The 16237-nt window shown below is 46.2% G+C and overlaps 1 protein-coding gene across 6 annotated transcripts in view; it reads left to right on the forward strand.

Moving 5' to 3' along the window:
• ARNT2 (aryl hydrocarbon receptor nuclear translocator 2) overlaps nt 1–16237 on the forward strand; it is a 201153-nt gene that overhangs the window by 35940 nt on the left and 148976 nt on the right. For 4 of the 6 annotated variants that reach the window (XM_030814898.1, XM_030814894.1, XM_030814897.1 and 1 more), the window contains exon 2: nt 12281–12395. In XM_030814898.1, the coding sequence (XP_030670758.1) occupies nt 12281–12395 (115 nt within the window). Of the gene's footprint in view, nt 1–2530; nt 2777–3401; nt 4422–12280; nt 12396–16237 lie in introns of those variants that run through there. The other 2 variants (XM_030814895.1, XM_030814896.1) reach the window with 2 other exon arrangements.

Raw genomic sequence — 16237 nt, forward strand, 5'->3', positions numbered from 1 at the left:
TTGTTTTATAGTAGTATTTATGGTTCTGTACATATCTTGGCTCAGAAAGAGTATGACAGTCTTTGTAAAAGTAGCAAGCGTGTTGCTTCTTTTTTTTTTTTTTTGAGACGGAGTCTCACACTGTCACCTGGGCTGCAGTGCAGTGGTACAATCTCAGCCCACTACAACCTCCGCCTCCTGGGTTCATGCAATTCTCCTGCCTCAGCCTCCCGAGTAGCTGGGATTATAGGCATGTGCCACCACGCCTGGCTAATTTTTTGTATTTTTAGTAGAGACAGGGTTTCACTGTGTTGGCCAGACTGGTCTCGAACTCCTGACCTTGTGATCCGCCCACCTCGGCCTCCCAAAGTGTTGTCTCTTAATATTTGTATTATTTCCTCACTTCCTATTAAATGTAACTATTTGTTAGGGTTCTTGATAATTGATTTGCACATAAATTTTGCATATAAAATTAATAACTTTTACCATATGGTCAAGGATTATTGCACATTTCATTCTTGCAGTAATATTTACATTTATACACCATCTGACTGGGAGAATTCAAAATACATCATATATACAAGGAGCTTTTTAATCTGAGTACATCTAGAATGCAGATTTACATTTGAAAGTGAATATGCAGACTTGAACAATAAGTTCATGTGGCATGCCTTATTTGTAGTATTGATGTAGTTATGCTGTAGATGTAGAGATGGTGGTGACCTGAGTATCGTAAGCTCATTGATCATGCACAAGTTCAAGGATGCCAGAAATGATCTTGCAATAGGTATTCGACTGTTTGTCCTTTCAAAGGCCAAGGCGTTCATTTAGAAGACATGGCCAAATAATAGGCTTTGGGCAAATAGTGTAGCTGAAGCTGAACTTTGATGGATCCCTGATAAATATGTTTGCATATGTGATTTTGTATCCTGCTCCATTAACTTACTCTTAGCATTTTCCTATAACATTATCTTTGAGATCATGATATTTAAAGGCTGAGTAATTTTTATCTTGGAGTATTCCATAATTTATGAGCTTTTCTCTTTATGTCAGACTTGTTAGTTCATTTGGTTTCTGTTCAACTTCTAACTGCCTTTGGACAGTCAACATGCATCTTGGTCATTCATTTTTTTCCCCTACCTTTCATATCCTCAGCCACTATGAAGAGGCCTCTGCAGTCATTGAGAACTGGCCTCTTCCCTTTTATACAGGAAGATCCCTCAGGTATCTGAAGACAGTTTTATCCCTCCTTCTGCCTCAAGGACTCTCCAGGCTGACAAGTTGTGTCTCACGGGCAGATCCTCCTCAGTGAACCCTTCATCATCCCATGGTTCTTTCTGGTGTTTTTGAATGTGGAGAATTAGGGCGTTGAGCCCTCCTGCACACTCTCCCACCAGCAACCCATGCCTTGCACTTTCTCCTGCAGGGTCTGTCTTACTGCACGGGGCTCCTGATTCCCTAGACTCAGGCCCTGGCAGGCCAGAGTCTAGGTTTTGGCTGAGACTCCTTCTAAGACCTCATTAGGGACATTCAGTCCACTGGCAGACACCAAGCCTTCCAACCCAGATGTTCTGGACTGGCTTCTGTGTGATTGATGACACACACTTTCTTCTGATGGTCTGCAGGTTCTAGGTTTGACTCAAGCATGAGACAAGTCATGGGTGGATATCTCATTGCAATTAGACCTGTGGGCTCGTCTCACACAGAGTGGGGGCAGGTTGAATGGGTCACTCATCCTTGTTATCTTGCTCCAGAATCATAACCTTGACAGCAGCCTCTCCATTTTCTTCCATTGGAATTACTGGTTACCCATCTTCTTGCTGGGTCTGCTTTATTTTTACTCATTTTACAAATTTCAGCACAGAGATTATAGGACTTTAGCCCACAGGGTGGAGAAGGAAGCTGGAGTTAGTGGGTTCGGACACTAGTGGGAACATGGGGAGTGACACCATAGTGTGCTGTAGTGCAGTGCCCCTGTTCCAGAGGAGAGCCAGAGCTCTACCTGAGCCAGCACTGTTAGCTGAGGTGGGAGGGCATCTCCCCGGGCTGCCTTGGGACTGGTTTCAATTCCCTAATGCCAAAACCTGCCTGCCTGCTAGACGGGGCTCAGGCAGGCATCCAGGACTCAGCATCCAGGCTGGAAGTACCAGTCAGAGGAGACAGGACCTGGCTTCTTCTTGCTTTCCCAGGTCCAGTGGCCATTCTCTTCTCTATTGCAGAGACCCTGGCCCAGCCTGCCGATCAGAAAAGAATGTCTTACAGAGGATCGTACAGCTGGTTAAAGCCAAGCATGGATCTGCAGTCAGAGTCCTCTGATTCTCAGTCTAATGATTTTTCTGTACATTGTGCTATTAAAATGCTACCCCATGGAGGTCCTTTGGGAATCATGTGCCCTGTCTTCATTCCAGAAGTAAGAGGGACCCTCCCTTGCTTGCACTTCAAGAAAAATCCTTTATTATCTCTCACTAAAATGTTTGGATAAGAATCTAGATTTTTCAAATGTGCATTTATTATGGTTGCACAGGAAATCCAAGTAACCGATTTTTCAGAATCTAAGCAGTTAATGCTAGAAATTTTGCTGCAAATAAATTGATCAGTATGCAAGACAGTTGTCACGGCTGAATCATGGTCCACAGTTAAGGTAAACAGATCTGTGATGACATTTTCTGAGCAGAATACAAATGCAGCTACATTTCCTCCCAGAGGTTTCTGACATTTCTTCTACACGGATAACAGATTCTCCTAAGAAGGTGTTGGTCACAAGGAAGAAAGATCTTTGTTTAATCCCTCTGAAAAGGTAGGGCTGTGATATTTGATGTGGTTTCTGTGAAGAGAATTGTTCTAAGAGAGATGAATATTGAGAAGAGCGTTTTTCTTTGGTTAGTTGCCTGCCGTCATCCCCCTCCCACCCATGGAAAGAGCCTTTTGGTTTTTCATTTATTTGAACGGCCATTAAAATATTGTATGTTGTCATGTTGTGAAAGTTTGCATGTAATTAATTTTTTCCCGATGTAAAGATCGGGGGTATTTTTCCTACTTGGATTCACATGAAATGTGGGGAGAACAAGATGTCTTTTTTTCCATTTCCTCCTGTTCCTTTCATCTGTAATGCTCTCAAGTTCCACATTTTTCCCAGGTTTTCGCTGCCTACACTGTATTATAGGAATTCTACACAGTATGTCTGCATCTGAAATGTGAATAGTCTGTAGCTAGATGCTGCATTATAAGCCAGATATGTTTTCTGTGTTATGGTGAACCTTACAAAATCTTTAGCTTGTACTGATTTTTAAATGAGCTCCAAACCTCATTCCAACTTTGTCTAAGAGCAGACAGTCATTTCCCCTCTGTGTGTAATGGGAAACAATTTCCTGAGGGGATATTTGCATTTGGAGTCAGACTGCTGCGAATACAGATATTTCTGTCTATTTGTGCATTTGCCATCGGTTATGAGCAGGGATCCTGAGCAGAGATCTAGACAAGAGCGTTGCATTTGAGTTGGGGAATAACTCTCGATCTGTAGGGAGTTGCAGTTGGGATAAAAGACCAGAAATCTCCAGGGACTGGAAATGAAAAAGAAAGCATACCCCTCAGAGGGGGCTAAATGAATCTGCTCAGAAATTCTGGAGCACTCAAAGGAACGCTTTTAGGAAAAGGCATCTTTCCTATCATACTTCGTTCCTCCAAGAGCATTTTTTGCAGTCCATTGCCAGGTTAGCATAGGGGTGGTGTCCTCCAGGAAGCCTTCTCAGATCTTCCCAGCCTTCCCCACCACATGGTATCCAGCATCCCTCACAGCATGCGTTTCTCAGTATGAAATTACTGGGCTCTGTGCCTCCATCACACTCAAGACTGAACTTGTCGGAGGCAGGATTGGGTCCTTTAATCTCTAACCATCGTTCAGCTTCTAGCACAGCCCCTGGCTCAAAAGAAGAGCTTTGCAAATGCTGCTTATAATTGAAACAGAGACCACTTCCTCACAGCAACCTCTGCAAAGGGAAATAATGTCCTGATGAACTCCATGTCTTAGTTGAGGAGAAACTGAGGCAAATAGTGATGAAGCCAGAGCTAGAAGTAGGCTGCTACTGAATGTGTGGCCCCCTGAATCAATGAACCGAGGAATGCATGAGCACTTGTACCTCTACTTTGCTGTGAAAGTCCTCCTGTATTGAGCATGTGTGGCATGGTAGTTGTAAATATGCAACCGACCCAATCATATTTTTCTTCTGTCTCTAGAATTTTTTTGCCCCATACAGTGTAGGAGGATCAGGTGACCAAGGCTTTTTAGAATTTTCCCTTTTTGGGATCTGACGCCGACACACTATTTTGAGGCAGTGACATCATCTCTTTCCTCTGGCGTGCCCTCCTTGCGGCTCCATCATTCAGGCCTTGCCATCTCTCACCTGGACTGCTGTGACCTTCATTCATTCCCAGGAGAAGTCCAGGTACAGTAAGAATGAATCACCAGGGACCAGGTAGGGGAGGGGTTGTTCAGAGACAGGCCTCCTTGAGGAGTGATATTTGAGCAAAATCTAAATGACTGTAAGGAATTAATGAGGTGAAGAGAGGGAGGAGAGCTTTCTTGCCAGAGGACATAGCATATGCAAAGGTCCTGGGGTCGGAACGGAACATAGTGTGTTCAAGAAACTGATAAGGCAGCGTGGCTGGAGCCAGAGAGGTAGGCTGGAGAGGTGGGCAGTGGCCTGACCACACAGGAACAAGCTGATCATGGCAGGGAACTCCAGGTTTGGGCTAAGAGGAAAGAAAACGTGTTAGAGGACAGAGGCAAGGGCTGGCCTTGTCTGATGTGGCTTCCGAGTGCGGAATGAGTGGGAAGGGCAAGAGTGGATGCAGGAAGGTCAGGGGCATCCTGAGGCAGGCCAGCAGCAGAGCCCAGAAGATGGAGAGATCTCTCGGAGGTAGCAGCAGGGCTTGCTATTGGATTGGAGAAGCAGCAGCGGAGGCAGCGCTGCTGCCACGCACCTGGATGAGATCACCCAGGAGGACACATAGGATAGTAGTCTGCACAAGATGCCCTGAGGTCTGGAAGAGGAGGAAGAACAGGCAGAGGAGGCCTAGGAAGAGGGGCCTGAGGCAGGAGGTGAAGGACGTGGGCCTGGAAAACCAGGCGAAAATGCTTGAGACAGAGCAGGGGGCCACATCCCTATAGAAGGTCAGGGGCAGAAGAGCCACTGTTTGCCTTCACAAGAGTGGCCTTGTGATGATGGCAGCTCTCTAGTGGGGTGACAGTTGAGTCTGACTAAAGAAGGTTGAAGGAAGCATGGGAGGCGAGGAACCGGCAAGGGGAAGCAGCTCTTTGGTGGTTTTGCTTCATGAAGGGGAGCGGATTACTTTGCCGCAATTCCAAACTTTTCCTTGTGCAATGGAAAATTCGGCCTTGGCTTTTGAGATTGATTTGAATTTTGATGTGTGTTATAGAATGCGTTCATGTTTCTATGCTGCACCAGACGCCTTTTCTAAATGTGGCAAACCCTTAGCTGCATGGGGAAATTGAGGTGAGGGTCCCGTTCTTCATGCCCGTTTCAGATGAGCTCCTTGCCAGGCGCTGCGTGGGCTACCCGTGGCGAACTGGAAGCAAGAGGGATGGATGACTTGTCCAGGATCCCTGGGTTTCCTTCCGAAGGGTGTGTAGGGCTGTGGGGTCCCAGGGCTGTGACAAATGCAGGGGCACACTTCCCCACTCAGGCGAAGCTCTTACCATCAGCGAGGAGGAGGCTGTTCCCTGTCAGGTCCGGGGTGGGCAGTGTGTGTGGTTTGTGTGTATGTGGGGTGTGTGTGTGTGTGGTGTGAGAGAGGTGTCTGTGGTATGTGTATGAGTAGTGTGAAGTGTGTTTGTGGTGTGTGTGTGGTGTGTATGTTGGTTTGGGTGGTTTGTGTGGTGAGATTTATGTGAGTGGTGCATGTGTGGTGTATGCATGGTGTGTTTATTGATGTGAATGGTGTGTGCATGTGTGGTTTGTGTTGTGTGTCGTGTGTGAGGGTGTGCGTATATGAGTGGTGTATGAGCAATGTGTGTTGTGTTTGCAAATGATGTGTGATGTGTGTGAGTGGTGTGTGTGTAGGTGCATTGATGTGAGTGGTGTGAGTGGTGTGTGTGTGGTGTGTCCAAATGGTGTGTGTATGTGAATGGTGTGTATGTGTGTTGTGAGTGGTATATGTGTGGTGTGTGTGTGAATGGTGTGTATGTGTGTTGTGAGTGGTATATGTGTGGTGTGTGTGTGAATGGTGTGTATGTGTGTTGTGAGTGGTATATGTGTGGTGTGTGTGTGAATGGTGTGTATGTGTTGAGTGGTTTGTGTGGTGTGTGGGGTGAATGCGAATGGTGTCTATGTATGTTGCTGTGAATGGTGGGGGAGTATAGGGTGTGCGAGTGGTGTGTGATGTGTTGGTGTGTGTGAATGGTGTGTGTGTGAATACTGTGCATGTGTGTCGATGTGACTGATATGCGTGTGGCATGTGTGTGAGTGTTGTGTATGTTGATGTGAGTGGTGTGTATGGAGTGTGTGTGGTGTGTCAGTGGTGTGTATGTGTGTTGATGTGAGTGGTGTATGTGGGGTGTGTGGGGTGTATGAGTGTTGTGTATGTGTGTTGAGAGTGGTGTGGAGGGGTGGGGTGTGTATGAGTGATGTGTATGTGTGTTGATATGGGGTGTGTGCAGGTGTTGTGTATATGTGTTGAGAGTGGTGTGGGGGTGTGTGGTGTGTGTGAGTGGTGTGTATGTGTTTTGATGTGAGTGGTGTGTGTGGAGTGTGTGGTGTGTGCAGGTGTTGTGTATGTGTGTTGGGAGTGGTGTAAGGGTGTGTGGTGTGTTGAGTGTTGTGTATGTGTGTTGATGTGAGTGGTATGTGTGGAGTGTGGGGTGTGTGCAGGTGTTGTGTATGTGTGTTGACGTGAGTGATGTGTGTGGGGTGTGTGGGTTGTGTATGAGTGTTGTGTATGTGTGTTAATGTGAGTGATGTGTGTGTGGTGTGTGCAGGTGCTGTGTATGTGTGTTGAGAGTGGTGTGTGTGTGATGTGTGCAGGTGTGTATGTGTGTTGATGTGAGTGGTGTGTGTGGAGTGTGTGGGGTGTGTGCAGGTGTCGTGTATGTGTGTTGATGAGAGTGGTGGGAGTGTGTGTGTTGTGTGTGTGTTGTGTGTATGTGTTGATGTGCATGATGTGTGTGGGGGTGTGTGGTGTGTGTGAGTGGTATGCATGTGTGTTGATGTGATGTTGTGTATGGGGGTGTGTGGTGTGTGTGAGTGGTATGCATGTGTGTTAATGTGATGTGTGTGTGAGTGTGTGTGATGTGTGTGTTGGTGTTTGAAGCCCTGAGAGGAGGTGGGTGGGAGACAGGATGGAGGAGGCGGATGCAGCATGGACTGGGTGCAGGCTTCCAGCTCAGGACTCAGCTCCGCATAGGGAGACCCGAGCGGGGTCTGCACTCCCTCCTGAGATCTGGGTGGGCCTGCTAGCTGGTGCAGAGACAGGACTCTGGGTAGAGGCACCGCTGGAGGTCGGAGCAGGTGGAGCACCTCATCTCAGGCTCCCGAGGTTTGCAGCTCCTCCTTCTGTCTCTGGCCACAGCCTCACGTGGGGGAACCTATTACGAGTGGGGTGCTGAGAAATCCGGAGGGCCTTCTGCCCCGCCGCCCCTCTGACCTCTCTTGTACTCCTGTGAGTTAGAACCAGAAAAGCAACATTATCGAAGTGACTCAAGTCCTTACCATAGCAAAATGACTCTAAGTGGTGTTAGCATCTGTGTGTGTGTATTTTTATTGAACATGTACATGTGCTTATGCTGTGCCAGGCATCATTCTAAGTGCTTTACAATGATTAGCTTCTTTAATCCTCATAACTCCAGGAGGTGTGTTGCTATCCCCATTTTGCAGATAGAAAACCAAGACACAGAGAGGCTAAGTAATTTGCTCAAGGGTTATATAAAGATCACACGTACATACACGTATAATGTCTGCTTGGAAAGACGTTCTGTTCTAGGGGAAAGTAACAGAGGAGAAGGAACATTTCTTCTGCTAGACGTGATAGATAATTGGCATTCCTTAATACTCACAATAACCGTGTGATGTAAGTATTTTCCTGATCTTATAGAGGAGGAGACTGAAGCTTAGTGAGGTTCAATAGCTTGCCCACAGACCCCATGGCTAGATGGAGTGACCCCAAAGCATGAACATGTCCTACGTGCCATACAACTTTCATCTGGGCCTGTGATTGAGAATCGTGGCCTTAGCATGTCTCTTGCCACCCTGGGGAAGGATCTGCCCAGCCACCTGGCCTCTGCCTGGGCACCACAAGGGACAGGGACCCCACAGTGGGTGGCCAAACACGTAAGAGCCTGCTCTGCCCTTCACTAGCCATGTTACAGGGTACAGGGCTGACTGGTCCCTGCCGAGTTTCCTAATCTGTAAAATGGGATGAATTTCCATTTACCTTATAGGGTGGATGTAAAGCTTGTGCAAAGAAGATGGGAGTGCCGGGAACACAGTTAGTACCCAACATAAATCTTAGTTTAGGTAAAATTTTATCATTGTTCTTAAGCCAATCTGTCCCATTATTGAACACTTACTATTTAAAAAGGGTTTCCCCTTCCTCTGTCTCTGTCTCATTCATTCATTGCTTCTAGTTCTCACCAGTTATATATACTTTCTCCTGTGTCTTCCACATGAAACCCTTTAAAAAGCATTATTCTATTTGTGATCACTCAATTGACATATCATTAAATTAACATTAAATTAACACATGCATTGGGAAAAAACTAGAATATTCAAAAACACAAGAATGGCTTTTAGGATAAAATAAAACTCACCTATAATTCTCACAACAGAAATAGCCAAGTTTAACATATTAATGTATTTCTATCTGCCTTCTAGTCTTTTTTCTGTGCATATCACACACACCCACACACACACACACACACACATCCTCTCTCTCATCTCCCATCAGAGCGAGGGAGAAGCTATGTCTGTGTTAGGTCCAGGACAGCAGGGAGTGTGTTTGCTGTGTGTCAGGGGTGTACATGTGCATGGATATTCTAATGTCTGTTGACACAGACTGCTGAGCTCTCCTCTGGAAAGGCTCTACTCATGAATACCCACAGCTGCAGGGTATGGTGGTGGCTGCACAGCCACCCTGGAGGTATCCAAAGTGTGATTTCCTCCCTATGCAGTGCAGTGCTCAGTTCTCTTTGTGAGTGAAATTCAGAAACCCTGGAGCAAATCATCAACTGGCTTGCAGGGCTGCTCTTCATCTGAAGGTTTAACTGGCTTTGCTCTATTGATACCAGGCCTTGTCTTTGGGACTCTCACCTCCAACCTAAACAGGGACCTTCCTAAACCACCTTCTTTGGATGGACATCCCAAGAGCTTTGCTTGCTTGGACTTGAGTCACAGGGAAAAGATGCCAGATTTGGGAAGCAGGTGCCAGACTTTTCCAGGGAAGGCTGACAGCTGATCACATTATAGATACGGACATAGATTGCAGAGGAGAGAAACTTGTTTTTTCACTTTTGTTTGAATTTATTAATGGTGGCTCCTAAAAATCAATATTAGAGAAAATATTTTATCTTTAAAGTCAATGTTAGTCTCATCGATTGCATTTTCTGTTTGGCTTATTTAGTATCCAGAACACTTAATTACCAAACATAGCATTTGATAAAATGAGGCATCCATTCCTTAAATAAGCTTTTTAAAGTAGGCATAGGAGCAGATTCCTTGACAACAGAAAGGGTGTCTGTCTTAAACCAGCAGCTCATTCCAGTTAAATGCAAGGCTCAAGCAAGATTGCTTACCATCAGCATAATCATGATCATTTTAATTATTGTTGCTTGAGTGTGTTTTTTTTTCCCAAGCACTATGTTAGGCTCATCACAAACCTTGTCCTTAATTTTTAAAATGCCCCTTCAAGGTACACATTATGAACATTTCACAGCTGACACTTTGACCTAGAGTAGCCCTGTCACTCATAGCTGGGAAGTGTTGGAGTTGTGATTTGAAACCAGATATATTTGACTGCACAGTAGTGACTTTCTTTCACCTCATGGTAGGTCATTTTTACTCAATATTGCTCTGAAAGTTCTGGCCAGTGAAATAGGACATGAAAAAAAGAAACTAGACATGAAATAAGACAAGAAAAAGAAAGGTCACTTGTGGGCACCCACGCAGGTCATCTAAACTCTCTTTGCCTTGCTCCCTTCATCTGTTGGAGGAAAGAAAGGACTTGGTTTTCAGTATTCCTCATCTTTTGCCCCATCAGCCAAGGTTTTGGGGAGCTTTACTTTTTTCAACTTATATTGCCAAAACTATCAGCATTTTTGTTTTACCCAAATTAAATTCAGGTGATTGGAACGGGGAAGGGATGACAACCTTTCTAGAATTACCAACAATGGCTAAGATCTCTTCCAGCCTGAAATTTCCTCAACTCGAAGGCAGGAACGAGGTAATGGCTTTAAAATACCAAAACTTGTGCTGCTTAGAACATTAGCTGAGCAGGTGATACATTTTTAAAGTTTCCACAATTAGAGATATTTATGATATACTGGGATAACCAAAGTTAAGCAAACCTCTTTATATAGGTAGGACTTCTCAATATGTTTTTAGTGGATGTTGGAATCCCCAAGAAAGGGGGTAAGTGCACAGCTTTTTTCTTAACTTATTTAACCACAGAACTCTGTTTCTTGGAGAATCTTAAGGGGCTGCTGTTCTGTGGAACTTATTTTAGAAAGTAGTGACTTTCATTGTCATCTGTCTTTGCTCTAACAGTGTTTCTGCCCTTCAGTTTGGGGACATAATGGACTCAATGTGTTTTAGCCTCCATTTCAGAAAAATATAAATATTTTATGAAAGCAGGCAGATGATAAAGTTGTTGGGTTATTGCTTTTAATACTGTCTAGCTGTCACAAACTCAGTTGTCTAAAGGGGAGAGAATTACTTTAAGAGGAGGATTTTTTTTTTCCTTGAGGACTTTTTGATGTGTACCTTGGTTTAAAAAACAAAACAGAAGTGTAATCATTCCCAAAGTTTTGTGGACATAGCCGAGTGACTAAATTAAGATTTTGTTTATTGTGAAATTGTATTGTGTGTTGTAAAATTCTTCAAGAGTTTTGAATGGGATAGTTCAAGTTGAGCTTCAAATGTGTTTATTAAACATACAGTGTTTTGGGGCGTAACTGTGGGTCAACTGTCACAGGACTCCCTGAGTTCTGCTGAAAGGAAACAGAGCACTAACCTACACCAACCGTGCACTGTCAACATCACCAGGCATCTCTCTCCACTAAGAAGGGCCCAGATTCCTTATGTATCCTGACCCATCTTTTATATATATTTTTGTAGATTGCTGCTTCCCTTCTTCCCCTGGGTAAAAGTTGAGCTAAGAAAAGCTAACACTGTGGAAGTCCTTCCCAACCACAGTAAACAGAATCACAGAGGCCACTTGAAACATTTGTCGAGCCATGGAATGGTCTGAGAAAGGGTGCCTGAGCTTAGGAGCTCTCCATTAAGTAGGAAAGAGAGACTTCTTAGTGTGGTTTCTTTGAAATCAGGGATGCTTAACATGACCTTAACGAGCTTCCAAAAGTATCTGGCTTATAAGAAATAATGTCTTGGCCGTGATGTGCAGGAAAGGTACTCTTATTTAGTGCCAGACCTTCTTATTCTTTAAATTAATATTTATTCTTGGAAAGGTCCAGCTCTGGAGATCCAGGAAGCCTCAGCCTGGCCTGCTGTAGCCTGAAATGATGCTTTTAACACCCTAGAGCTCACTGTCCTCATCAAGAACAGAGGGGCCAAGCAGGGCTCAGATATTCAGAGCTTCTGAGTCCAGAGTAGGCGTGGCAACCAGGCTTTCTGCTTGAACACGAACCCAGGGCAACGGAGGGGCAGCGGCGGGCACTGCAGCAGGGCATTGCCTCTCAGGGCGTGTGCCCCATCTGGGTTACCGGGAGTTGGTTCTTTCCCTCAGGCTTTGGCTATGCTGCCTGGATTCCTCTGCATCTTACCTGCCTCCAGGTGGTCAGGAGGCAGGAGTCTCTTATGAAATCTGCTAAGCTGTTTTAATTCTGTTTAACCACAGTTCCAATCAGTAAATATGAGAGTACTGCCAGAGATACCCTTTTCCAGAGAAAGAGGAAAGACTTGTCCCAGCCGCATAGCTGATGATGGCAGAGCGGCCCGCAAGATGCAGGTCCCTGGGCTGTCCGCACAGGTGGTGCTTCTGGTACCGCATGACTTTTCCTGCCTGTTACTGGGCTTTTCTGGCATTGACAAAACCTCTTGTCTTTGCTGAATTCCAGAAATGGCTTCAGACATACCTGGATCTGTGACGTTGCCCGTTGCCCCCATGGCGGCCACCGGACAGGTGAGGATGGCGGGGGCCATGCCTGCCCGTGGAGGAAAGCGGCGTTCCGGGTAAGCGACCTCAGCGTTTCCAGGAATTGGCTTAATAAATGTTGAGCAACACTCTTGACCTGTTGGGAAAATATTGTTTCTCCCCCTCCTGTAGAATAAAAGCTCAGCAGTTTGCATCCTGTTTAACTTTTACAAGATTCCTAAATATGCACATGATTTGCTTCTAAGTGTTTTGGGCCTCAGCACCCAGCTGGGGACTTCTGTTTGCTTGTCCTTGTGGTGAGAATGTGCTTTGTGATCCTGCTGGGCCTGGCTCAGGCCATCTGAAGGGAGAGGGCTCACCCGTTATCCTGCCTGAGCCTCCAAGCCAGATTTGGCAGTACTGCTGTGCTGAGCCCCAGCCCGTGGGCTGCAAAGGTTGCACCCTGGTGCTGTCCATTCTTTCCTCCTTTAGAGATGGTGTGCAGGAATTCCTTTCAAAAGAATTGGCTAAATCTCAGTGCTTGAAGACCAGACAGTTGGCATTGGCTGCTGCTGTGCTGGTGAAGTTGGTAATAATACTAAGTACTATTGTTCCAAGTGTACTTGTTCTGATAGGGCCAGAAATGTCATCACTCTTGAGCAGATGGAACCAAAACTGTACCTATTCATGATCCATAATGTTTGTGGCTGTACATAGACCTAAAAAACCAACCAACCAACCAAGCAACCAACCAACTAACTACCCATCAACCATCCAACCAACCAACCAACTAACCAACCAACCAATCAACCAACCAACCAACTACCCACCAACCATCCAACCAACCAAAATCCTGCAGGAAAAACATGATGGACATTTTCAGACTCAATATATCACCTAGCCCCTTTCTCCTGTTGAATCCATTTTATTTTCGTTGCACTATTTGATAAACAAGGTTTCTCATGAAGTTGAATCAATTTGTACTTTTAAAGCAATTTCTGATAACACACGGCTCCTTGGGAATGCAACTGTCTGGTTACAGCAGAACCCACTTCTCACAGCCCAAGGCCTGCAGGGTGGGCCCGTTTTTAGGTGGTCCAATATGATTCTTAAAGGGAGCATAGGTGAAGGCAATGGGAAGTATCAGTATCTGGGATGGAGTGTGGCTAGAATGCAAAAGCATATTCAGCCTTATAATTTTAGGTTGGAAAAAAGACTGTTATGTGTGTTGTATAGTCTCTAAAGGAGGGCCTGAGATTTTTATGATGAGGGAGAGGGTTAAAAAGCCCAGCAACAGAGCTCAGTGGTTATGCCAGCTTTCCCTGTATTCAGCACGCTCACTTGCACTCGCTGGGTGCTGATGCAGCCAGTTCTCTATCTGCAGCTGCCACCATCTTTACAGCGGAACCAGCAGAGCTATAATGAGCAGTGTTGGTGCCCGGGGCAAAGCTCCGCAGATCAACTCTGTAATAAATGATGTGGCTCACCTCTGGGGCTTCCTGCAAACCCAGCCATCCGATTTCAACCAGCCATTCTTGCTAACTAGGTGCTAAACTCAGCAGTTGCTAAAAGAAGACAAGCGGTGTCAACTTAATTGATTTTTTTACAATTCCAGGCATTTTAAAATTATTTTACATGTCTGTGTGCACTCTAACTCGCATTCCCTGAGGACAGAGCCCCATTGCTTGCCCAAGTCCTTTTCCAGAAGAGGCCAGCACAGGGCTCTGAGGAGGGAGGTGGGCTGAGTCAGGACCAAGTCCAGGCAGAGATGCTCAGGCCCAGCCTAGTACTTACAGGACCAGAAACCGTCTCCGTGCTGGGAAGTCACCTGTGAGCCTCTGCCGGGAGTTTCCTCTTCCCTTCCCGCAGGGCCTGGGCTGCAGTGAGCCAAGGCTACTTCCCTTCTTGGCCTCCGTGTTTCTGACCCCAGCCTGGTGTCCACACCCTGATTTGTGGTTGCTCCCTGAGCTGATGATTTGACTGGGGACCCAGTCCCATTTCTTTTTATTTTATTTTTAGAGACAAGGTCGCTCTGTGGCCCAGGGTGGTCTTGAATTCCTGGCCTCAAGCAATCCTCACACCTTGGCCTCCCAAAGTGTTGGGATGACAGGCATGAGCCACTGCCTCTAGCTTCAGTCCCATTTCTGAAGAAGTCCTGCACCACTGTGCTTTCCTCCCCGGGTCACACACACAGCGTGGCACCGGAGGCAGATGTGGATCCTGAGCAGGGGGAGACAGAGCCTAGCATTGAGTTCCACTTAAAGCCAAGGGAATGAAACATCAAGAAAAGCAATGGGAGAGGAAGGAGGATGAGCAGCAATTGCTGACAAATCACCCAGGGGCAAGGGCAGGACCTGTGGAAGGCAAATCAACGAGCTTGACCTCTCTAGGGTGCTTGTCCTCCACCATCCTCACTCCTACTTCCTTTTCCCTGCCGGAGGGAGGGGGCAAACAAACTATGATTCCAGTTGCCAAGCCTCAGTGGCTTAGGGATGTATCCTGTGTCTAAGCAAAGAAACCTCCGTTTTTACAGGGCCATTTCCATAGTAATTCTTGCATCTGACATTTTTACATGTTTTGCTGAAATTCTATGACTGAGGCCACCGCTGTTCTAGAAGCTCATGATAATAGCTCCTTCGACCATAGCCTAAACACTTAACTAAGTACAAAGGAGACCCTGATGGAAGTCACTCACTCTCATCGAAATGCAGGTAACCCCATGGCAGGCCCCTGCTCCTGTGCCATGGCACGCATTTCCCACTGCCCTCCCTACTGACGGCATGGTGTTCTTCCACCTCCCTCTTCCCTCTGAGAATGTGGGACATGGTGGAGAGACTCAGAGAGAGAGGGGAAAAAAGAGAGAAGAGGAATGGGGGTGGTGGAAGGGGGCAGTGGCATTGGCAAGGACCTTCCCACACCCCCATTCCTTGCCTAGGTCTTCCCACTCTGACCTGATTGCTCTGATTGAGGGAAGTATCCCAAATTTCCAAGATAACCCGCTTCCCACCCTAGTGTTCCAAAGCCAAGTAGAACCAACGTCTCGCAGTTGGGATCCTCCAGGCCTCCTGCCGGGCCTAGCACTGTGGATCTTCACGGTTTAACTTTCTTGCCATTTCCCCGACAGCCTTCATCAGTAAGCGTCTTAGCAAACTGCCTGCCCTCCCAGCATTTGAAACTCAAGGTGAAGGTTCCGAAGTCCCAGATTCTTTCAAAAGTGATTCCACATGCATGGGAGAAATGAGCTGAAGCAAGTCACCTGGAATGCATGTTTGTAGTAACCTCCCTGATCTCAGTGACAGGGTGGTGAGGGGTAGGGGGCTTCACTGGGGCAAATTCAGTTAGGGGGAGCAGCGGTGGCTAGTTAGGGTTTGTGCCCATCTCAAAGCTAGCTTTTGGTGGGGATGGAGGGTGGAGGCTGAGGGCAGGGATATATCAGTCCCTTTCCACTTGGAGTCTGATGCTGGGCTTCTAAAATAGCATCACTGAGGAAAAACTATTTTCAAGTTACTTATAGCCAATAGACTATTTTCAAGTTACTTATAGCCATCTCCCTCTAAGGTAACCCTGGGAGCTGCTGGAATGTGGTCAAATTGCAGGTATATTTATGTCAGCAGCTGTTTATCTTGGTGAACTTTTATGTGCTGGCATTGCTGCAGTCTGGGCTGGCCAGTCCGGGCTCCGAAGAAAGAGCATTTTCCAGCAGCCCTTGACACTTCACTTGTTGCAGAAGCTTTGGGTTGGCCCAGGATCACTCCTTTACTGTCACTGTGGGACCAGCCCTTTTATCTCACTAGAGCATAAGTGACTTCTGTTTAGTGGCTCGTATTTGATGAAGCATTATTATGATTACAGTCACCGTCAGGGAGCTTCACTTCACTCACTCCTAACTAATTGCGAATTCAGAAATGCTTATCATGGCTTTCTATCGAGGCAGGTGTTC

The sequence above is a fragment of the Nomascus leucogenys genome, chromosome 6 (genome assembly GCF_006542625.1).
Source record: "Nomascus leucogenys isolate Asia chromosome 6, Asia_NLE_v1, whole genome shotgun sequence".
Taxonomy (NCBI): domain Eukaryota; kingdom Metazoa; phylum Chordata; class Mammalia; order Primates; family Hylobatidae; genus Nomascus; species Nomascus leucogenys.